The sequence below is a fragment of the Oncorhynchus gorbuscha genome, unplaced genomic scaffold (genome assembly GCF_021184085.1).
Source record: "Oncorhynchus gorbuscha isolate QuinsamMale2020 ecotype Even-year unplaced genomic scaffold, OgorEven_v1.0 Un_scaffold_2521, whole genome shotgun sequence".
Lineage (NCBI taxonomy): Eukaryota > Metazoa > Chordata > Actinopteri > Salmoniformes > Salmonidae > Oncorhynchus > Oncorhynchus gorbuscha.
This window is the reverse complement of record NW_025747012.1, coordinates 50,121-74,880: the sequence shown is the minus strand read 5'-3', so window position 1 is coordinate 74,880 and position 24,760 is coordinate 50,121. Positions and strand designations below refer to the sequence as shown.

Genomic DNA, 24,760 nt, shown 5'->3' with positions numbered 1-24,760 from the left:
TTCAGACATTAGATTTAGACATTAGATTCGGACATTAGATTCAGACATTAGATTCAGACATTAGATTCGGACATTAGATTCAGACATTAGATTCAGACATTAGATTTAGACATTAGATTCAGACATTAGATTCAGACATTAGATTCAGACATTAGATTCAGACATTAGACATTAGATTCAGACATTAGATTCAGACATTAGACATTAGATTCAGACATTAGACATTAGATTCAGACATTAGATTCAGACATTAGATTCAGACATTAGATTCAGACATTAGATTCAGACATTAGACATTAGATTCAGACATTAGATTTAGACATTAGATTCAGACATTAGATTCAGACATTAGATTCAGACATTAGATTCAGACATTAGACATTAGATTCAGACATTAGACATTAGATTCAGATATTAGATTCAGACATTAGACATTAGATTCAGACATTAGATTCAGACATTAGACATTAGATTCATACATTAGATTCAGACATTAGATTCAGACATTAGATTTAGATTCATTAGACATTAGATTCAGACACATTAGACATTAGATTCAGACATTAGACATTAGATTCAGACATTAGATTCAGACATTAGACATTAGATTTAGACATTAGACATTAGATTCAGACATTAGATTCAGACATTAGATTCAGACATTAGATTCAGACATTAGATTCAGACATTAGACATTAGATTCAGACATTAGATTCAGACATTAGACATTAGATTCAGACATTAGACATTAGATTCAGACATTAGACATTAGATTCAGACATTAGACATTAGATTCAGACATTAGATTCAGACATTAGATTCAGACATTAGATTCAGACATTAGACATTAGATTCAGACATTAGACATTAGATTCAGACATTAGATTCAGACATTAGACATTAGATTCAGACATTAGACATTAGATTCAGACATTAGACATTAGATTCAGACATAGATTCAGACACTAGATTCAGACATTAGATTCAGACATTAGAATTCAGACATTAGATTCAGACATTAGATTCAGACATTAGATTCAGACATTAGACATTAGATTCAGACATTAGATAGATTAGATTCAGACATTAGATTCAGACAGACATTAGATTCAGAGATTCAGACATTAGATTCAGACATTAGATTCAGACATTAGACATTAGATTCAGACATTAGATTCAGACATTATACACTAGATTCAGACATTAGATTCAGACATTAGATTCAGACATTAGATTCAGACATTAGACATTAGATTCAGACATTAGACATTAGATTTAGACATTAGATTTAGACATTAGATTCAGACATTAGATTCAGACATTAGACATTAGATTCAGACATTAGATTCAGACATTAGATTTAGACATTAGATTTAGACATTAGATTCAGACATTAGATTCAGACATTAGATTCAGACATTAGATTCAGACATTAGATTCAGACATTAGATTTAGACATTAGTTTCAGATATTAGATTCAGACATTAGATTCAGACATTAGATTCAGACATTAGATTCAGACATTAGATTCAGACATTAGACATTAGATTCAGACATTAGACATTAGATTCAGATATTAGATTCAGACATTAGACATTAGATTCAGACATTAGATTTAGACATTAGACATTAGATTCATACATTAGATTCAGACATTAGATTCAGACATTAGATTTAGACATTAGACATTAGATTCAGACATTAGACATTAGATTTAGACATTAGACATTAGATTCAGACATTAGACATTAGATTCAGACATTAGATTCAGACATTAGACATTAGATTCAGACATTAGACATTAGATTCAGACATTAGATTCAGACATTAGATTCAGACATTAGATTCAGACATTAGATTCAGACATTAGATTCAGACATTAGATTCAGACATTAGATTTAGACATTAGATTCAGACATTAGATTCAGACATTAGATTCAGACATTAGACATTAGATTCAGACATTAGATTCAGACATTAGATTCAGACATTAGATTTAGACATTAGATTCAGACATTAGACATTAGATTCAGACATTAGATTCAGACATTAGACATTAGATTCAGACATTAGATTCAGACATTAGATTCAGACATTAGATTCAGACATTAGACATTAGATTCAGACATTAGACATTAGATTCAGACATTAGACATTAGATTCAGACATTAGACATTAGATTCAGACATTAGACATTAGATTCAGATATTAGATTCAGACATTAGACATTAGATTCAGACATTAGATTTAGACATTAGATTCAGACATTAGATTCAGACATTAGATTCAGACATTAGATTTAGACATTAGACATTAGATTCAGACATTAGACATTAGATTTAGACATTAGACATTAGATTCAGACATTAGACATTAGATTCAGACATTAGATTCAGACATTAGACATTAGATTCAGACATTAGACATTAGATTCAGACATTAGATTCAGACATTAGATTCAGACATTAGATTCAGACATTAGATTCAGACATTAGATTTAGACATTAGATTCAGACATTAGATTCAGACATTAGATTCAGACATTAGACATTAGATTCAGACATTAGATTCAGACATTAGATTTAGACATTAGATTCAGACATTAGACATTAGATTCAGACATTAGATTCAGACATTAGACATTAGATTCAGACATTAGATTCAGACATTAGATTCAGACATTAGACATTAGATTCAGACATTAGACATTAGATTCAGACATTAGATTCAGACATTAGACATTAGATTCAGACATTAGACATTAGATTCAGACATTAGACATTAGATTCAGACACTAGATTCAGACACTAGATTCAGACATTAGATTCAGACATTAGATTCAGACATTAGATTCAGACATTAGATTCAGACATTAGATTCAGACATTAGATTCAGACATTAGATTCAGACATTAGACATTAGATTCAGACATTAGATTCAGACATTAGATTCAGACATTAGATTCAGACATTAGATTTAGACATTAGATTCGGACATTAGATTCAGACATTAGATTCAGACATTAGATTCGGACATTAGATTCAGACATTAGATTCAGACATTAGATTTAGACATTAGATTCAGACATTAGATTCAGACATTAGATTCAGACATTAGATTCAGACATTAGACATTAGATTCAGACATTAGATTCAGACATTAGACATTAGATTCAGACATTAGACATTAGATTCAGACATTAGATTCAGACATTAGATTCAGACATTAGATTCAGACATTAGATTCAGACATTAGACATTAGATTCAGACATTAGATTTAGACATTAGATTCAGACATTAGATTCAGACATTAGATTCAGACATTAGATTCAGACATTAGACATTAGATTCAGACATTAGACATTAGATTCAGATATTAGATTCAGACATTAGACATTAGATTCAGACATTAGATTTAGACATTAGACATTAGATTCATACATTAGATTCAGACATTAGATTCAGACATTAGATTTAGACATTAGACATTAGATTCAGACATTAGACATTAGATTTAGACATTAGACATTAGATTCAGACATTAGACATTAGATTCCAGACATTAGATTCAGACATTAGACATTAGACATTAGATTCAGACATTAGACATTAGATTCAGACATTAGATTCAGACATTAGATTCAGACATTAGATTCAGACATTAGATTCAGACATTAGATTCAGACATTAGATTTAGACATTAGATTCAGACATTAGATTCAGACATTAGATTCAGACATTAGACATTAGATTCAGACATTAGATTCAGACATTAGATTCAGACATTAGATTTAGACATTAGATTCAGACATTAGACATTAGATTCAGACATTAGATTCAGACATTAGACATTAGATTCAGACATTAGATTCAGACATTAGATTCAGACATTAGATTCAGACATTAGACATTAGATTCAGACATTAGACATTAGATTCAGACATTAGATTCAGACATTAGACATTAGATTCAGACATTAGACATTAGATTCAGACATTAGACATTAGATTCAGACATTAGACATTAGATTCAGATATTAGATTCAGACATTAGACATTAGATTCAGACATTAGATTTAGACATTAGATTCAGACATTAGATTCAGACATTAGATTCAGACATTAGATTTAGACATTAGACATTAGATTCAGACATTAGACATTAGATTTAGACATTAGACATTAGATTCAGACATTAGACATTAGATTCAGACATTAGATTCAGACATTAGACATTAGATTCAGACATTAGACATTAGATTCAGACATTAGATTCAGACATTAGATTCAGACATTAGATTCAGACATTAGATTCAGACATTAGATTTAGACATTAGATTCAGACATTAGATTCAGACATTAGATTCAGACATTAGACATTAGATTCAGACATTAGATTCAGACATTAGATTTAGACATTAGATTCAGACATTAGACATTAGATTCAGACATTAGATTCAGACATTAGACATTAGATTCAGACATTAGATTCAGACATTAGATTCAGACATTAGACATTAGATTCAGACATTAGACATTAGATTCAGACATTAGATTCAGACATTAGACATTAGATTCAGACATTAGACATTAGATTCAGACATTAGACATTAGATTCAGACACTAGATTCAGACACTAGATTCAGACATTAGATTCAGACATTAGATTCAGACATTAGATTCAGACATTAGACATTAGATTCAGACATTAGATTCAGACATTAGATTCAGACATTAGATTCAGACATTAGATTCAGACATTAGATTTAGACATTAGATTCGGACATTAGATTCAGACATTAGATTCAGACATTAGATTCGGACATTAGATTCAGACATTAGATTCAGACATTAGATTTAGACATTAGATTCAGACATTAGATTCAGACATTAGATTCAGACATTAGATTCAGACATTAGACATTAGATTCAGACATTAGATTCAGACATTAGACATTAGATTCAGACATTAGACATTAGATTCAGACATTAGATTCAGACATTAGATTCAGACATTAGATTCAGACATTAGATTCAGACATTAGACATTAGATTCAGACATTAGATTTAGACATTAGATTCAGACATTAGACATTAGATTCAGACATTAGACATTAGATTCAGACATTAGATTCAGACATTAGATTCAGACATTAGACATTAGATTCAGACATTAGATTCAGACATTAGATTCAGACATTAGATTCAGACATTAGACATTAGATTTAGACATTAGATTCAGACATTAGATTCAGACATTAGATTCAGACATTAGATTCAGACATTAGATTCAGACATTAGATTTAGACATTAGATTTAGACATTAGATTCAGACATTAGACATTAGATTCAGACATTAGACATTAGATTCAGACATTAGACATTAGATTCAGACATTAGATTCAGACATTAGACATTAGATTCAGACATTAGACATTAGATTCAGACATTAGACATTAGATTCAGACACTAGATTCAGACACTAGATTCAGACATTAGATTCAGACATTAGATTCAGACATTAGATTCAGACATTAGACATTAGATTCAGACATTAGATTCAGACATTAGATTCAGACATTAGATTCAGACATTAGATTCAGACATTAGATTTAGACATTAGATTCGGACATTAGATTCAGACATTAGACATTAGATTCAGACATTAGATTCAGACATTAGACATTAGATTCAGACATTAGACATTAGATTCAGACATTAGATTCAGACATTAGATTCAGACATTAGATTCAGACATTAGATTCAGACATTAGACATTAGATTCAGACATTAGATTCAGACATTAGATTCAGACATTAGATTCAGACATTAGACATTAGATTTAGACATTAGATTCAGACATTAGATTCAGACATTAGATTCAGACATTAGATTCAGACATTAGATTCAGACATTAGATTTAGACATTAGATTTAGACATTAGATTCAGACATTAGACATTAGATTCAGACATTAGACATTAGATTCAGACATTAGATTTAGACATTAGATTCAGACATTCGATTCAGACATTAGATTCAGACATTAGATTCAGACATTAGATTCAGACATTAGATTCAGACATTAGACATTAGATTCAGACATTAGACATTAGATTCAGACATTAGATTCAGACATTAGATTCAGACATTAGACATTAGATTCAGACATTAGACATTAGATTCAGACATTAGATTCAGACATTAGATTCAGACATTAGATTCAGACATTAGATTCAGACATTAGATTCAGACATTAGATTTAGACATTAGATTCAGACATTAGATTCAGACATTAGATTCAGACATTAGATTCAGACATTAGACATTAGATTCAGACATTAGATTCAGACATTAGATTCAGACATTAGATTCAGACATTAGATTTAGACATTAGATTCAGACATTAGACATTAGATTCAGACATTAGATTCAGACATTAGACATTAGATTCAGACATTAGATTCAGACATTAGATTCAGACATTAGATTCAGACATTAGACATTAGATTCAGACATTAGACATTAGATTCAGACATTAGATTCAGACATTAGACATTAGATTCAGACATTAGATTCAGACATTAGATTCAGACATTAGATTCAGACATTAGATTTAGACATTAGACATTAGATTCAGACATTAGATTCAGACATTAGATTCAGACATTAGATTCAGACATTAGATTCAGACATTAGACATTAGATTCAGACATTAGATTCAGACATTAGATTCAGACATTAGATTCAGACATTAGATTCAGACATTAGATTCAGACATTAGATTCAGACATTAGACATTAGATTCAGACATTAGATTCAGACATTAGATTCAGACATTAGGTTTAGACATGTGCTTTGCCAGATTCCTTCTAACCAGTAACTCTTCACTCTGTTCGTCTCTCTTCTCCTCCAGCAGGAAGACAACGTGATAGACATCAGAGAATATGTCATCGCCTTATCGGTTGTATGCAGACCTGCTAAAACTCTGGAGACCATGAAACTGGCCTTCAGGGTACGTTTTCTGCTCCAGCTCTGGTTTCATGCTCTGTCAAGGTGTCTTTCAGAGGGCCTACGACCACTGATATTTCTGCCAGTTTCCATTTGAGAGGACGTACTAATGACCCATGGTGTGAGTTGTAGACCGTGTCGATTTTAACAGATGGTCTGAGGGCCCAGCCGGCTCAATGGGTGTGAGTGAGATGTGAAAGGGGTCAGGGGTCATCTAATGTGTGTTAGTTATTATTTGCATATATCCCAGATGTTTGAGGCGGAGGAGGACGGTGCGATCACAGTGGCTGAGTTGGCCTGCATCCTAAAGACGGCGTTAGGAGTGGCTGACCTCGACGTCTCACGTCTCTTCACTGCTATCGACACAGAGGACACGGGGAAACTCACCTTTGGTAAGAAACGACTTGTCTTCCTAGCTTGTACTTGTCTTCTTGTTTAGCTGCTCGTGGGAGTATACGCCTGGGGTGATTTCGGAACCTTTATTTAACCAGGCAAGTCAGTTAAGAACAAATTCTTATTTTCAATGACTGTCTAGGAACAGTGGGTTAACTGCCTGTTCAGGGGCAGAGCGACAGATTTGTACCTTGTCAGGTCTGGGGTTTGAACTTGCAACCTTCTGGTTACTAGTCCAACACTCTAACCACTAGGCTACCCACAGTTATGTTGTGTCTGTAATCTCTAGTTCATTTGTAAATATTAGGAGTGTACCTATCTTTGTAAACATGCACTTGTTTTTCTAGTGTGTTAATTGTAGGTTACTGTATTTAACTTGCTTGAAATAACCTTTACCATTATGTGTGGCGCCCCCCTGTGGCGGTAACAGGCAAGTTCAGGAGCTTTGCAGAGCATCACCCAAACTTCAGTGAGGACTACCTGTCCACAGACAATACAGGCCGTAACGGCTGTCCTCACCAGCCCAACGCCACGCCCAACGCCAAGCCTCAGACCAACGGCTTCTGCCCTGACTTCAGCCCGCGAGACAAACACCGCGACACAACGACGGACTGTTCAGTGAAGAAACACAACTGAGTCCGTTAGTCACCTCAGAATCCACCTCTCCTGGTGAGAGAGTGGGTGGTGGGGGTTGTTGTTGTTGTTGGGCTATATGTATGGTCAGTCGGATACACACACACACACACACACACACACACACACACACACACACACACACACACACACACACACACACACACACACACACACACACACACGAGAAATGTAACCCTTATTAACCGTATCCAGAATGTTTCTACGGTTCATTTGATCTTGGTAATCTGACGTTGTTTGTTTTTCGTAGAGTTTTTCTGTATTTGTTCTGAGGAAGGAACATTTTAAATGCCAAAAAGATGGCTGATGACGATTGAGGAGAAGTGAAGCGTGAAACACTGGAAGGGAAGCACATGTGATGTTTCCTCCATGTTGGGGTCTGGGAGAGGTCGAGAGACAACACCTCAACCAGAGAAGAACGTGATGTTTCCTCCATGTTTGGGTCTGGGAGAGGTCGAGAGACAACACCTCAACCAGGGAACAACATGTGATGTTTCCTCCATGTTTGGGTCTGGGAGAGGTCGAGAGACAACACCTCAACCAGAGAAGAACGTGATGTTTCCTCCATGTTGGGGTCTGGGAGAGGTCGAGAGACAACACCTCAACCAGAGAAGAACGTGATGTTTCCTCCATGTTGGGGTCTGGGAGAGGTCGAGAGACAACACCTCAACCAGGGAAAGGAACCTTAGTTTTGAGTGAATTCGGTGTTTATTTCTTAGTTTAATCTTCTTCTTTCTGATGGAAAGATGGCAGGTTTGACTCTGGGTGCTTTACTGTCAGTGAGCAGTATTGAGGGACTGTGACGGAATAGAACAGCCTTAAAGCACCAGTGACATTGTCTGAGCCCACTTTGGCTTTGATTGAACTTTTGAGATGCAATATGGCTGATGTACAGATGTAGGATCTTAATTTGAGCCAGTTGGCTACAGCAGGGAAAATAATCCTGCATCAACAGGAAATGTTTTAATTATTATATGGATTATAATGTATGGTAATTTTTGGGCAGGTTAATACATCAATATATAAAATAAGGGAAAATAAAGTCTGACATTTCTAAGTGGAAATTACAAACATCAAAATAAATTTTAAACCTAAAATACACGACACATTTTAAATGCAGGAAAGTTCTCCTGAAACATGGTGATCAAATTAAGATCCTACACCTGTAAAATGGGTCAGATTTAAGGTGTGATTATGGCTGATATCAGAGAGGTCAGATTTAAGGTGTGATTATGGCTGATATCAGAGAGGTCAGATTTAAGGTGTGATTATGGCTGATATCAGAGAGGTCAGGTTTAAGGTGTGATTATGGCTGATGTCAGATTTAAGGTGTGATTATGGCTGATGTCAGGTTTAAGGTGTGATTATGGCTGATATCAGATTTAAGGTGTGATTATGGCTGATATCAGAGAGGTCAGATTTAAGGTGTGATTATGGCTGATATCAGAGGGGTCCGGTTTAAGGTGTGATTATGGCTGATATCAGAGAGGTCAGGTTTAAGGTGTGATTATGGCTGATATCAGAGGGGTCAGATTTAAGGTGTGATTATGGCTGATATCAGAGAGGTCAGATTTAAGGTGTGATTATGGCTGATATCAGAGAGGTCAGATTTAAGGTGTGATTATGGCTGATATCAGATTTAAGGTGTGATTATGGCTGATATCAGGTTTAAGGTGTGATTATGGCTGATGTCAGATTTAAGGTGTGATTATGGCTGATATCAGATTTAAGGTGTGATTATGGCTGATGTCAGATTTAAGGTGTGATTATGGCTGATATCAGATTTAAGGTGTGATTATGGCTGATGTCAGATTTAAGGTGTGATTATGGCTGATATCAGATTTAAGGTGTGATTATGGCTGATGTCAGATTTAAGGTGTGATTATGGCTGATGTCAGGTTTAAGGTGTGATTATGGTTGATATCAGAGAGGTCAGATTTAAGGTGTGGCTTTAAGGGAAAACAGAACCAGCAGGGTGTAAGTCATGTAATGTGACTGCGTTGCCCTTAGTCGTCAGTGCAGACGACCGTCTCTCCTAAAGACCAAGACTTCAGACATGAGATCTGAGTTAATATATGAGATGTTCGCTGGATTACATTGTTTGTTTGTTTAACTGACAGTAAACCTGTTTAAATAGACGTAATCTAAAGTAGTGCACTATGTAGGGAATAGGGCCCTGGTCTAAAGTAGTGCACTATGTAGGGAATAGGGCCCTGGTCTAAAGTAGTGCACTATATAGGGAATAGGGCTCTGGTCTAAAGTAGTGTACTATGTAGGGAATAGGGCTCTGATCTAAAGTAGTGCACTATATAGGGAATAGGGCCCTGGTCTAAAGTAGTGTACTATGTAGGGAATAGGGCTCTGGTCTAAAGTAGTGTACTATATATGACCCTGGTCTAAAGTAGTGCTCTATATAGGGAATAGGGCCCTGATCTAAAGTAGTGCACTATATAGGGAATAGGGCCCTGATCTAAAGTAGTGCACTATATAGGGAATAGGGCTCTGGTCTAAAGTAGTGCACTATGTAGGGAATAGGGCCCTGATCTAAAGTAGTGCACTATGTAGGGAATAGGGTGCCATCTGGGACCTAGCCTGTCGATCTATCCACTGTTAATCACCTGAATGTTACTATAGAGGTCTATTGGACAGGTATATGTTACTATAGAGGTCTATTGGACGTTACTATAGAGGTCTATGGGACAGGTATATGTTACTATAGAGGTCTATTGGACGTTACTATAGAGGTCTATGGGACAGGTATTTGTTACTATAGAGGTCTATTGGACGTTACTATAGAGGTCTATGGGACAGGTATTTGTTACTATAGAGGTCTATTGGACGTTACTATAGAGGTCTATGGGACAGGTATATGTTACTATAGAGGTCTATTGGACAGGTATATGTTACTATAGAGGTCTATTGGACAGGTATTTGTTACTATAGAGGTCTATGGGACAGGTATTTGTTACTATAGAGGTCTATGGGACAGGTATTTGTTACTATAGAGGTCTATGGGACAGGTATTTGTTACTATAGAGGTCTATTGGATGGGTGAATGTTACTATAGAGATCTATTGGACAGGTATTTACATTTACATTTAAGTCATTTAGCAGACGCTCTTATCCAGAGCGACTTATTTGTTACTATAGAGGTCTATGGGACAGGTATTTGTTACTATAGAGGTCTATGGGACAGGTATTTGTTACTATAGAGGTCTATGGGACAGGTATTTGTTACTATAGAGGTCTATTGGACAGGTATTTGTTACTATAGAGGTCTATTGGATGGGTGAATGTTACTATAGAGGTCTATGGGACAGGTATTTGTTACTATAGAGGTCTATTGGATGGGTGAATGTTACTATAGAGGTCTATGGGACAGGTATATGTTACTATAGAGGTCTATGGGACAGGTATTTGTTACTATAGAGGTCTATGGGACAGGTATTTGTTACTATAGAGGTCTATTGGACAGGTATTTGTTACTATAGAGGTCTATTGGATGGGTGAATGTTACTATAGAGGTCTATGGGACAGGTATTTGTTACTATAGAGGTCTATTGGATGGGTGAATGTTACTATAGAGGTCTATGGGACAGGTATTTGTTACTATAGAGGTCTATTGGATGGGTGAATGTTACTATAGAGGTCTATGGGACAGGTATTTGTTACTATAGAGGTCTATTGGATGGGTGAATGTTACTATAGAGGTCTATGGGACAGGTATATGTTACTATAGAGGTCTATGGGACAGGTATTTGTTACTATAGAGGTCTATTGGACAGGTGATTGTTACTATAGAGGTCTATTGGACAGGTGATTGTTACTATAGAGGTCTATTGGACAGGTGATTGTTACTATAGAGGTCTATTGGACAGGTGATTGTTACTATAGAGAAGGAGTTTGCCATCTAAAAGAGCTGTGGGTTCTAAATACAAGTAGTTTCTATAACACATCCTTATACCATGTCTGTCGTTTACATAAACACCCCCCCCCCAAAGAGAGCTTTACAATGGGAGCAATATATGACATCATTCACCGTCTCAACTTCTTCTCCTTTCGAAGAGATCAAATGAATATGTATTTTTTATTTTTTATTCCAAATGCGGGCATTTTGTGAATTTCTGGTAATTACGTAAATGATTTAAAAATTTGATTTGATTTTTTAAAATGTATTTAATTTCCCTGCCTGCCGTGAGCAAGAAATGTGATGTTTTTATCATGTGGATTTGTGCTGTTGCTCAAAGTAAGTCTGTCCTGGTTCCTTTTGTATAATGGACGGAGTAGATTTGTGTCGTGATACACAAACAGCCTCAAAATCTATTGTTAATATAACTTGTTGTTCTTAGTCTTAATATTATCGAATGCTTTAGATGCCAAAATGCATATTTAAAAATAAATAAAAATAATAGCCTTGAATCTATCTATTTATCTATCTATGGTTTTCATGATTATATAAAGAGAATGTATAGACAATCTGTCATCTTTTTTTTTAAAGCTACTAAAATCACTGATATTTAACAAAATGTACTTTTAAATCATGATTTCCATAACAATATTGTGTTAATTAGTGCTTCTATTTCATGCTGTGATTTCATCCTGGTCAACGTGTACCAGGTTGAACAATAGCTGTTGTGTGTTAAGCCTTGAGGTGCAGATCCCCTGCTATATGACAGGCCTACTAACACACCAACCTAGCAAGCCTGGATCCACACATTTACAATGGGACTCTTTTGTTGTTGCTAGAATTCACCACCACAGTTACTTTATCTGTTTCTACGGGAACATGTTTATACCGTTTTGTTTTCTATAATGTATTTGTGTTTACACTTTAGATGGGATTCTCTTTTTTTTTCCTGAGGATGTGTGACGTCTGTTGCTTCTCATTTCATGGTGGTATATTACTGTGGCCATGCTTGTATTATCTTTTCATATTTGTTATTAAATGGAACACATACTAATAAAGATCTGGAATTCCAGTTGTGTGGAGGGGGGGGGGGTTTGTATCCCCAAGTTCACCTCCCCCCAATTTTTTTTTGTTGTTGTTGTAAAGAAAGAGATCTGTGTTCTATATTTAGCTCAGTTTTCTAGAACTGTGTCGTCTCAGGATCTTTGACGTGTTCTAACACAAGATTGGTAACGGTTTAACGGTTTAACGGACCGGTAAGAGGAAGCTTCTGATTGGCTTATTCAAGGAATAGTCAACACAGATGTTTTTTTTCCGTTTGGATTATTTAGGTAGCTGTGAAATTAAGACTCTCTGACTAAAAAGGTTGTTGTTGCAAAACAAAAGTTGGTCCACCTAGTTCTCGTACTATTAATTCATTTGATCATGTTGTCTGTCTATTGTTTTAAATATCTCACAACATACAAGAATCGTTCTGTTTCTATCGGTTTTTAAAAAATGGTTCTGAAGACAAACCGTAAGAGCTGATATCTTATTTATGCTACGACTACTGCTGCCTGCTTCTTCTGTGTCCCACACTGAACTGAAGACGAAACATCAACCTGTGTGATGCTCTAGACTGATACCTAGCTATCTGACTTTCTGATGGTTCCTCTAGACTGATACCTAGCTAGCTAGCTAGCTGGCTTTCTGATGGTTCCTCTAGACTGATAGCTAGCTAGCTGGCTTTCTGATGGTTCCTCTAGACTGATACCAAGCTTGCTAGCTTTCTGATGGTTCCTCTAGACTGATACCTAGCTAGCTAGATTTCTGATGGTTCCTCTAGACTGATACCAAGCTTGCTAGCTTTCTGATGGTTCCTCTAGACTGATAGCTAGCTAGCTGGCTTTCTGATGGTTCCTCTAGACTGATACCAAGCTTGCTAGCTTTCTGATGGTTCCTCTAGACTGATACCTAGCTAGCTAGATTTCTGATGGTTCCTCTAGACTGATACCTAGCATGCTAGCTTTCTGATGGTTCCTCTAGACTGATACCAAGCTATCTAGCTTTCTGATGGTTCCTCTAGAGTCTAGACTGATACCTAGCATTCTAGCTTTCTGATGGTTTTGCTGTGTGGACCAGGATCGTGCTGAATTTGCTGTTCTTTCTCTCTACATTTTTCTATTTTCTTCTCTTGAGTTTTTATTTGTAATGTACTTAAACAGTCATTTACTGCAAGATACTTTGAAGTGTATTTTTGGGAACGCTATGATGATATAACTTGTCAATGTGACTCTTTAATATACAAATAAATACAACATTTAACACCAAGTTTCTGTGTTTCTTAATGTAACGCCGTTAGTCTGGGCTCTATGTAGACTGGGTTCTATGTAGACTGGTATTCTATGTAGACTGGGTTCTATGTTGACTGGTGTTCTATGTAGACTGGGTTCTATGTAAACTGGTGTTATATGTAGACAGGGTTCTATGTAGACTGGTGTTCTATGCAGACTGGTGTTTTATGTAGACTGGTGTTCTATGTAGTCGGGTGTTCTATGTAGACTGGTGTTCTATGTAGTCTGGGTTCTATGTAAACTGGTGTTCTATGTAGTCTGGGTTCTATGTAGACTGGGTTCTATGTAGACTGGTGTTCTACGTAGACTGGTGTTCTATGTAGACTGGGTTCTATGTAGACTGGTGTTCTATGTAGTCTGGGTTCTATGTAAACTGGTGTTCTATGTAGACTGGTGTTCTATGTAGACTGGGTTCTATGTAGACTGGGTTCTATGTAGACTGGTGTTCTACGTAGACTGGTGTTCTACGTAGACTGGTGTTCTACGTAGACTGGTGTTCTATGTAGACTGGGTTCTATGTAGACTGGTGTTCTATGTAGATTGGGTTCTATGTAGACTGGTGTTATATGTAGACAGGGTTCTATGTAGACTGGTGTTCTATGCAGACTGGTGTTCTATGTAGTCTGGTGTTCTATGTAGACTGGTGTTCTATGTAGTCTGGGTTCTATGTAAACTGGTGTTCTATGTAGTCTGGGTTCTATGTAGACTGGGTTCTATGTAGACTGGTGTTCTATGTAGACTGGGTTCTATGTAGACTGGGTTCTATGTAGACTGGTGTTCTACGTAGACTGGTGTTCTATGTAGACTGGGTTCTATTTAGACTGGTGTTCTATGTAGATTGGGTTCTATGTAGACTGGTGTTATATGTAGACAGGGTTCTATGTAGACTGGTGTTCTATGCAGACTGGTGTTCTATGTAGACTGGTGTTCTATGTAGTCTGGTGTTCTATGTAGACTGGTGTTCTATGTAGTCTGGGTTCTATGTAAACTGGTGTTCTATGTAGTCTGGGTTCTATGTAGACTGGGTTCTATGTAGACTGGTGTTCTACGTAGACTGGTGTTCTATGTAGACTGGGTTCTATGTAGACTGGTGTTCTATGTAGACTGGTGTTCTATGTAGACTGGGTTCTATGTAGACTGGTGTTCTATGTAGACTGGTGTTCTATGTAGACTGGTGTTCTATGTAGACTGGTGTTCTATGTAGACTGGTGTTCTATGTAGTCTGGGTTCTATGTAAACTGGTGTTCTATGTAGACTGGTGTTCTATGTAGACTGGTGCTTAATGTAGTCTGGGTTCTATGTAGACTGGTGCTCTATGTAGCCTGGGTTCTATGTAAACTGGTGTTATATGTAGACTGGTGTTTTATGTAGACTGGTGTTATATGTAGACTGGTGTTATATGTAGACTGCTGTTCTATGTAGTCTGGTGTTCTATGTAGACTGGTGTTTTATGTAGTCTGGTGTTCTATGTAGACTGGTGTTCTATGTAGACTGGTGTTCTATTTAGTCTGGGTTCTATGTAGACTGGTGCTCTATGTAGTCTGGGTTCTATGTAGACTGGTGTTCTATGTAGACTGGTGCTCTATGTAGTCTGGGTTCTATGTAGACCGGGTTCTATGTAGACTGGTGTTCTATGTAGTCTGGGTTCTATGTAAACTGGTGTTCTATGTAGACTGGTGTTCTATGTAGACTGGTGCTTAATGTAGTCTGGGTTCTATGTAGACTGGTGCTCTATGTAGCCTGGGTTCTATGTAAACTGGTGTTATATGTAGACTGGTGTTTTATGTAGACTGGTGTTCTATGTAGTCTGGGTTCTATGTAGACTGGTGTTCTATGTAGACTGGTGTTTTATGTAGTCTGGTGTTCTATTTAGTCTGGGTTCTATGTAGACTGGTGCTCTATGTAGTCTGGGTTCTATGTAGACTGGTGTTCTATGTAGACTGGTGTTCTATTTAGTCTGGGTTCTATGTAGACTGGTGCTCTATGTAGTCTAGGTTCTATGTAGACTGGTGTTCTATGTAGACTGGTGCTCTATGTAGTCTGGGTTCTATGTAGACCGGGTTCTATGTAGACTGGTGTTCTATGCAGACTGGTGTTCTATTTAGTCTGGGTTCTATGTAGACTGGTGCTCTATGTAGTCTGGGTTCTATGTAGACTGGTGTTCTATGTAGACTGGTGTTCTATTTAGTCTGGGTTCTATGTAGACTGGTGCTCTATGTAGTCTGGGTTCTATGTAGACTGGTGTTCTATGTAGACTGGTGCTCTATGTAGTCTGGGTTCTATGTAGACCGGGTTCTATGTAGACTGGTGTTCTATGCAGACTGGTGTTCTATGAGGTTGAAAACGGTTGTTGACAAATGGCACAGATTCTGTCTCCCTCTTGAGGCCTCAACTAACCACAGATAGAGAGGGGGGTGTGTCTGTTCATTACCACCTTGAATGGCCGCTCTCCTCTGTTGAACTGTTTATTTAATCCAATAACAGGGAGATCCCATTTGTTTTATTGTGTCCTGAGGAAACAACCTGGCCTCAGGGCAATATGTAGGATTTGGTACGTACATTTTTTCCCCCCTTCATTTAGTATGATACATTACGTGACGTTAGGTTACGTTACGAATGGAATAGCGGTTGTACAACACCATATAAATTTAGATGATGTATAGTATTATAACGTCTTTCTCTGAGACCAGGCTGCATGTTGCATCATAACAACAAAGAAGAATGAATTGAGAATGTATGTTTCTGATTAGAAGAGCTACCAACAAAGGTTAGGAGAATTAGGTTAGGGGGAGTGGGGGGTTCGCGAAAATGTTACTGTTTGTAATGTAACACACTTTAGTGGAGATACACAAATGTACTTTAGATGACCAACGTGAGTCCAGTCTGGAGGACCTGATCAACAGCACCCTGCCATAACCCCCAGTCATTTCAGATCAACCTATTGTTCATCTCTTATGGGATTTCAATGAATAATGACTCAATGATGTATACATTTAACTTAAAACTATAACTAAACAGAATACTACTATGTTACTGTGTGAATGTATGAATCTTATTATAATCATAATACTGAATTATAATGTGTGTAGTTTTAGTCAAGAGTTAGAACAAGGACTTTCTGTTCCTTGTTTGAAACGAATGGAGCTATCATCAGACCGGCTGGAATACTGTGTTCCTTACAGGACATTCTGTCCCTACCCGGGGAGGGGAGAGACCTGGGGCTATACTGACATTCCTTACAGGACATTCTGTCCCTACCCAGGGAGGGGAGAGACCTTGGGCTATACTGACATTCCTTACAGGACATTCTGTCCCTACCCAGGGAGGGGAGAGACCTTGGGCTATACTGACATTCCTTACAGGACATTCTGTCCCTACCCAGGGAGGGGAGAGACCTTGGGCTATACTGACATTCCTTACAGGACATTCTGTCCCTACCCAGGGAGGGGAGAGACCTTGGGCTAGTAGTAGATTGTTTAACAGGTGGCAGACAAGGTGAGAAGACTTGTGAACTATATTGCCATTGTATCTGAGAGGAGGAGGGACATTTATGACGAAATGTGAGGTATGTAAACTAATGTCCATGGTATTATGGGGAGCGCTCTCGAGAATAAATGCTATTGGCTAACTTTTGATAGACTGATCTCTTGTCTATTTTATGCAAATAAGGATCTTACAAATTCTTAGAAACAGAGTGATTTGAATTGAATTGGTTAATGAACACATGTAGGAATTGTTATATTCTTTAAACATAATCAGAGCTCCCCAATCTCTGCCCAGAACTTTGAAATGATGTCAATATTTCCCATTTCTACTACGGTTCATGATGACGAATATATATATATACATACAGTGGGGCAAAAATGTATTTCGTCAGCCACCAATTGTGCAAGTTCTCCCACTTAACAAGATGAGAGAGGCCTGTAATTTTCATCATAGGTACACTTCAACTATGACAGACAAAATGAGAAGAAAAAATCCCGAAAATCACATTGTAGAATTTTTTATGAATTTATTTGCTAATTTATTTGCAAACGATGGTGGAAAATAAGTTTGGTCAATAACAAAAGTTTATCTCAATACTTTGTTATATAACTTTGTTGGCAATGACAGAGGTCAAACGTTTTCTGTAAGTCTTCACAAGGTTTTCACACACTGTTGCTGGTATATTGGCCCATTCCTCTAGAGCAGTGATGTTTTGGGGCTGTTGCTGGGCAACATGGACTTTCAACTCCCTCCAAAGATTTTATATGGGGTTGAGATCTGGAGATTGGCTAGGCCACTCCAGGACCTTCAAATGCTTCTTACGAAGCCACTCCTTCGTTGCCCGGGCGGTGTGTTTGGGATCATTGTCATGCTGAAAGACCCAGCCACATTTAATCTTCAATGCCCTTGCTGATGGAAGGAGGTTTTCACTCAAAATCTCACGATACATGGCCACATTCATTCTTTCCTTTACACGGATCAATTGTCCTAGGCCCTTTGCAGAAAAGCAGCCACAAAGCATGACGATTCCACCCCCATGCTTCACAGTAGGTATGGTGTTCTTTGGATGCAAAGAACACCATACCTACTTGGCCAGCTCTCCCGCTATCTCTCTCTGAATGACCTTCTTGATCCAAATCAGTCAGGTTTCAAGACTAGTCATTCAACTGAGACTGCTCTCCTCTGTATCACGGAGGCGCTCCGCACTGCTAAAGCTAACTCTCTCTCCTCTGCTCTCATCCTTCTAGATCTATCGGCTGCCTTCGATACTGTGAACCATCAGATCCTCCTCTCCACCCTCTCCGAGTTGGGCATCTCCGGCGCGGCCCACGCTTGGATTGCGTCCTAGTCCCCAGGGCTCTGTTCTAGGCCCTCTCCTATTCTCGCTATACACCAAGTCACTTGGCTCTGTCATAACCTCACATGGTCTCTCCTATCATTGCTATGCAGACGACACACAATTAATCTTCTCCTTTCCCCCTTCTGATGACCAGGTGGCGAATCGCATCTCTGCATGTCTGGCAGACATATCAGTGTGGATGACGGATCACCACCTCAAGCTGAACCTCGGCAAGACGGAGCTGCTCTTCCTCCCGGGGAAGGACTGCCCGTTCCATGATCTCGCCATCACGGTTGACAACTCCATTGTGTCCTCCTCCCAGAGCGCTAAGAACCTTGGCGTGATCCTGGACAACACCCTGTCGTTCTCAACTAACATCAAGGCGGTGGCCCGTTCCTGTAGGTTCATGCTCTACAACATCCGCAGAGTACGACCCTGCCTCACACAGGAAGCGGCGCAGGTCTAATCCAGGCACTTGTCATCTCCCGTCTGGATTACTGCAACTCGCTGTTGGCTGGGCTCCCTGCCTGTGCCATTAAACCCCTACAACTCATCCAGAACGCCGCAGCCCGTCTGGTGTTCAACCTTCCCAAGTTCTCTCCGTCACCCCGCTCCTCCGCTCTCTCCACTGGCTTCCAGTTGAAGCTCGCATCCGCTACAAGACCATGGTGCTTGCCTACGGAGCTGTGAGGGGAACGGCACCTCAGTACCTCCAGGCTCTGATCAGGCCCTACACCCAAACAAGGGCACTGCGTTCATCCACCTCTGGCCTAATCCCTCTCACCCCCTTAAGATTTAGATGCACTATTGTAAAGTGACTGTTCCACTGGATGTCATAAGGTGAATGCACCAATTTGTAAGTCGCTCTGGATAAGAGCGTCTGCTAAATGACTTAAATGTAAATGTAAATGTAAATGTTACTGGGAATAATAATATAATTCACTACTGTAATTTACCATGAATTATGATATAATTCACTACTGTAATTTACTGTAAATTATCACTAAATTCACTACTGTAATTTACTGGGAATAATAATATAATTCACTACTGTAATTTACCATGAATTATGATATAATTCACTACTGTAATTTACTGGGAATAATAATATAATTCACTACTGTAATTTACCATGAATTATGATATAATTCACTACTGTAATTTACTGGGAATTATAATATAATTCACTACTATAATTTACTGGGAATTATAATATAATTCACTACTGTAATTTACTGTAAATTATCACTAAATTCACTACTGTAATTTACTGGGAATAATAATATAATTCACTACTGTAATTTACTGTGAATTAGAGTATAATTCACTACTGTAAGGTACTTTGACAGTCCAGCAGCAGATGCACATCATTATACACTATCTACAGTAGTATCTACATCTTCAGTCCAGGCAGTAAACGTATCCCGCAGTACTGACTAACTGTATGGCATAGATTTTACTTGAAGAATTGACAAACCCTAGATACTTAATTTAGGATTTTTTGGGGTGAAAGACCAATGGCGTGGAGTTACTCTTGTTAAAATGTCTCGTTTAATTTCTCAGCCAGGTCTTATTCACGTGTATGTTTCTGTAGAGAAACAAGGTCAGGAGCAGTCAGTCAGAGACTCGGACAATAGAGCCCCCCTCCAGCATCGTCTGGGATCACTGGATTTAGCCATGACTCCATGGAGAAAGAATGTAATCATTGTTTCCCTGCATGTCAAACTGTCACACACACACACACACACACACACACACACACACACACACACACACACACACACACACACACACACACACACACACACACACACACACACACACACACACACACACACACACACACACACACACACACACACACACACACACACACACACACACACACCCCTGTCAACAACAACCATAGAATATATGCTAAGCTACGCCACAGCATAATCAGCCCACGTTTTCTATGTCTTCCTCATGGAGAACACTTGCAGTGTTCGTGGTAAACAGCATCTGGATAAATGGACCTCTGGCCCTCGTTTCCCTGCTTCCCTGTTGTTGCCTAGAGAGATCCCATCAGCGACGACACCATACAGAATGGACCCGTCCACCCGTCCATCAATGCCCCCACCCCTCACTATTTCCCATAGGGCTCTGGTCTCAAGTAGTGCACTAACGTAGGGAATCGGGTGCTGTTTGGAACACGGTACCTGTCTGTAGGTAGCATGATGAGATGGTAATAGTTATGTATCACGTTGAGACAGGATCCTCGTCTCAGACCTCTGAGACCACAGCTGTTGTGTTACGGAGACAGTGGGCTGCATCTCAATTGGTCTAAAGTAGTGCACTATGTAGGGAATAGGGTGCCTCCCCTGGTCTAAAGTAGTGCACTATGTAGGGAATAGGGTGCCATTTGGGATGCACACAGGGAAACAGCCCACTGGATTACTGTTCTGCCCTAGCCTGTTCCTGTTCCTGTCTTACAGGTCAAACCACATCTTTCCAATCATATAGCTCAATATGAAACCCTTTGTGATTGGATGTGGTGTGTTGATCGATGAGGTCATACCACATCTATCCAATCATATAGCTCAATATGAAACTGTTTGTGATTGGATGTGGTGTGTTGATTGATGAGGTCATACCACATCTATCCAATCATATAGCTTAATATGAAACACTTTGTGATTGGATGTGGTGTTTTGATTGATGAGGTCATACAACATCTATCCAATCATATAGCTCAATATGAAACCGTTTGTGATTGGATGTGGTGTGTTGATTGATGAGGTCATACCACATCTATCCAATCCTATAGCTCAATATGAAACCCTTTGTGATTGGATGTGGTGTGTTGATCGATGAGGTCATACAACATCTATCCAATCATATAGCTCTACTTCCCTAATGACAGGTGGGAACTAACACAGAGTGGGGTGTGAGGTGACTGGAGAGTGATGTCATAGAAAAACATGTGCTATCTAGAACCTCATTGGTTTCTTCGACTGTCCCCATAGGAGAACCCTTTTTGTTTCCAGGTTAGACCCCTTCTGGGTTCCCCTACTACAGAAGGTTCTACAGTTCTATATGGAAACAAGAAGGGTTCTCCTACTACAGAAGGTTCTACAGTTCTATCTGGAAACAAGAAGGGTTCTCCTACTACAGAAGGTTCTACAGTTCTATCTGGAAACAAGAAGGGTTCTCCTACTACAGAAGGTTCTACAGTTCTATCTGGAAACAAGAAGGGTTCTCCTACTACAGAAGGTTCTACAGTTCTATCTGGAAACAAGAAGGGTTCTCCTACTACAGAAGGTTCTACAGTTCTATCTGGAAACAAGAAGGGTTCTCCAATGGAGACAAAGGTCCCTTTTGGAAACATTTTTCAAAGAGTATGAGAGATGGTGCTACTCAGGAGAGGACGGTCATGAGAGGACGGTCATGAGAGGACGGTCATGAGAGGACGGTCATGAGAGGACAACAATGAGAGGACGGTCATGAGAGGACGGTCATGAGAGGACGGTCATGAGAGGACGGTCATGAGAGAACAACAATGAGAGGACGGTCATGAGAGGACGGTCATGAGAGGACGGTCATGAGAGGACGGTCATGAGAGGACGGTCATGAGAGCACAACAATGAGAGGACGGTCATGAGAGGACAGTCATGAGAGGACGGTCATGAGAGGACGGTCATGAGAGGACGGTCATGAGAGGACGGTCATGAGAGCACAACAATGAGAGGACAGTTTTGAGAGGAACGGTCATGAGAGGACAACCATGAGAGGACAACCATGAGAGGACAACCATGAGAGGACAACCATGAGAGGACGGTCATGCGAGGACGGTATTGAAAGGAACGGTCTTGAGAGGACGGTATTGAGAGGACGGTATTGAGAGGACGGTATTGAGAGGACGGTCATGAGAGGACGGTCCTGAGAGGACGGTCTTGAGAGGACGGTATTGAGAGGACGGTATTGAGAGTACAACATTGAGAGGACGGTCTTGAGAGGAAGGTCCTGAGAGGACGGTCTTGAGAGGACGCTATTGAGAGGACAGTATTGAGAGGACGGTATTGAGTGGATAGTATTGAGAGGATGGTCTTGAGAGGACAGCAGATCATTTTGAAAAAGTTTGAAGTAGTTCACATAATTCATAAAATACTCCATTAAGGACAAATGAAGAATTCCATTATTATAATGTAGACTTTGCTTTTAAATCCACTGAATAGAAAGGCAGACGGCCTTTACAGTAAAAGGATGAGACATGACAGGGAGGTCTTCCTGACTTACAGTAAAAGGATGAGACATGACAGGATGAGAGGTCTTCCTGACTTACAGTAAAAGGATGAGACATGACAGGATGAGAGGTCTTCCTGACTTATAGTAAAAGGATGAGACATGACAGGATGAGAGGTCTTCCTGACTTATAGTAAAAGGATGAGACATGACAGGATGAGAGGTCTTCCTGACTTACAGTAAAAGGATGAGACATGACAGGGGAGGTCTTCCTGATGGGCAGACCACAGGCTGTGAGGATTGGCAACAACACCTCCTCCACACTGACTCTTAACACAGGGGGCCCCCAGGGCTGTGTCCTCAGCCCTCTGCTGTACTCCCTGTTCACCCACAAACTGACTCTTAACACAGGGGTCCCTCAGGGCTGTGTCCTCAGCCCTCTCCTGTACTCCCTGTTCATCCACAAACTGACTCTTAACACAGGGGTCCCTCAGGGCTGTGTCCTCAGCCCTCTCCTGTACTCCCTGTTCATCCACAAACTGACTCTTAACACAGGGGTCCCCCAGGGCTGTGTACTCAGTCCTCTGCTGTACTCCCTGTTCACCCACACACACTGACTCAACGCAGGGGTCCCCCAGGGCTGTGTCCTCAGCCCTCTGCTGTACTCATTTAGTTGTCTAGAAGGAACCTGCAGTAATCATTTAGTTGTCTAGAAGGAACCTGCAGTAATCATTTAGTTGTCTAGAAGGAACCTGCTGTAATCATTTAGTTGTCTAGAAGGAACCTGCTGTAATCATTTAGTTGTCTAGAAGGAACCTGCTGTAATCATTTAGTTGTCTAGAAGGAACCTGCAGTAATCATTTAGTTGTCTAGAAGGAACCTGCAGTAATCGTTTAGTTGTCTAGAAGGAACCAGCAGTAATCGTTTAGTTGTCTAGAAGGAACCAGCAGTAATCATTTAGTTGTCTAGAAGGAACCTGCAGTAATCATTTAGTTGTCTAGAAGGAACCTGCAGTAATCATTTAGTTGTCTAGAAGGAACCTGCAGTAATCATTTAGTTGTCTAGAAGGAACCTGCAGTAATCATTTAGTTGTCTAGAAGGAACCTGCAGTAATCATTTAGTTGTCTAGAAGGAACCTGCAGTAATCATTTAGTTGTCTAGAAGGAACCTGCTGTAATCATTTAGTTGTCTAGAAGGAACCTGCTGTAATCATTTAGTTGTCTAGAAGGAACCTGCTGTAATCATTTAGTTGTCTAGAAGGAACCTGCAGTAATCATTTAGTTGTCTAAAAGGAACCTGCAGTAATCATTTAGTTGTCTAGAAGGAACCTGCAGTAATCGTTTAGTTGTCTAGAAGGAACCAGCAGTAATCGTTTAGTTGTCTAGAAGGAACCAGCAGTAATCGTTTAGTTGTCTAGA

The 24,760-nt window shown here is 38.9% G+C and overlaps 1 protein-coding gene and 1 long non-coding RNA gene across 9 annotated transcripts; both read left to right on the top strand.

The window, feature by feature from the left end:
- The first annotated feature begins 6,860 nt into the window (after window positions 1–6,860).
- On the top strand, window positions 6,861–10,314 carry LOC124026037 (lysophosphatidylcholine acyltransferase 1-like). 8 transcript variants are annotated; one of them, XR_006837245.1, is made up of 4 exons: window positions 6,861–7,013; window positions 7,260–7,401; window positions 7,833–9,349; window positions 9,955–10,314. XR_006837245.1 is itself a non-coding variant. In XM_046339218.1 (3 exons), the coding sequence occupies exons 1-3, from the start codon at window positions 6,996–6,998 to the stop codon at window positions 8,036–8,038; spliced, it is 366 nt and encodes a 121-aa protein (XP_046195174.1). In that variant the 5' UTR covers window positions 6,861–6,995; the 3' UTR covers window positions 8,039–9,891. The 8 variants fall into 8 exon arrangements, 1 of the variants encoding a protein (XP_046195174.1); XR_006837246.1 differs by having other exon boundaries at window positions 7,833–9,356; window positions 10,000–10,314; XR_006837244.1 differs by having other exon boundaries at window positions 7,833–9,583; window positions 9,988–10,314.
- Window positions 10,315–11,744: 1,430 nt separating this feature from the next.
- On the top strand, window positions 11,745–13,035 carry LOC124026036. Its single transcript, XR_006837240.1, has 2 exons — window positions 11,745–11,828; window positions 11,891–13,035. It is a non-coding gene; the product is annotated as an uncharacterized LOC124026036 (long non-coding RNA).
- Window positions 13,036–24,760: the final 11,725 nt, after the last annotated feature.

Bases quoted from the DNA above. Each gene is read 5' to 3' on its own strand.
- LOC124026037 (XM_046339218.1), top strand. The intron at 7,402-7,832 runs GTAAGAAACGAC...TGGCGGTAACAG, and splicing joins CACGGGGAAACTCACCTTTG to GCAAGTTCAGGAGCTTTGCA.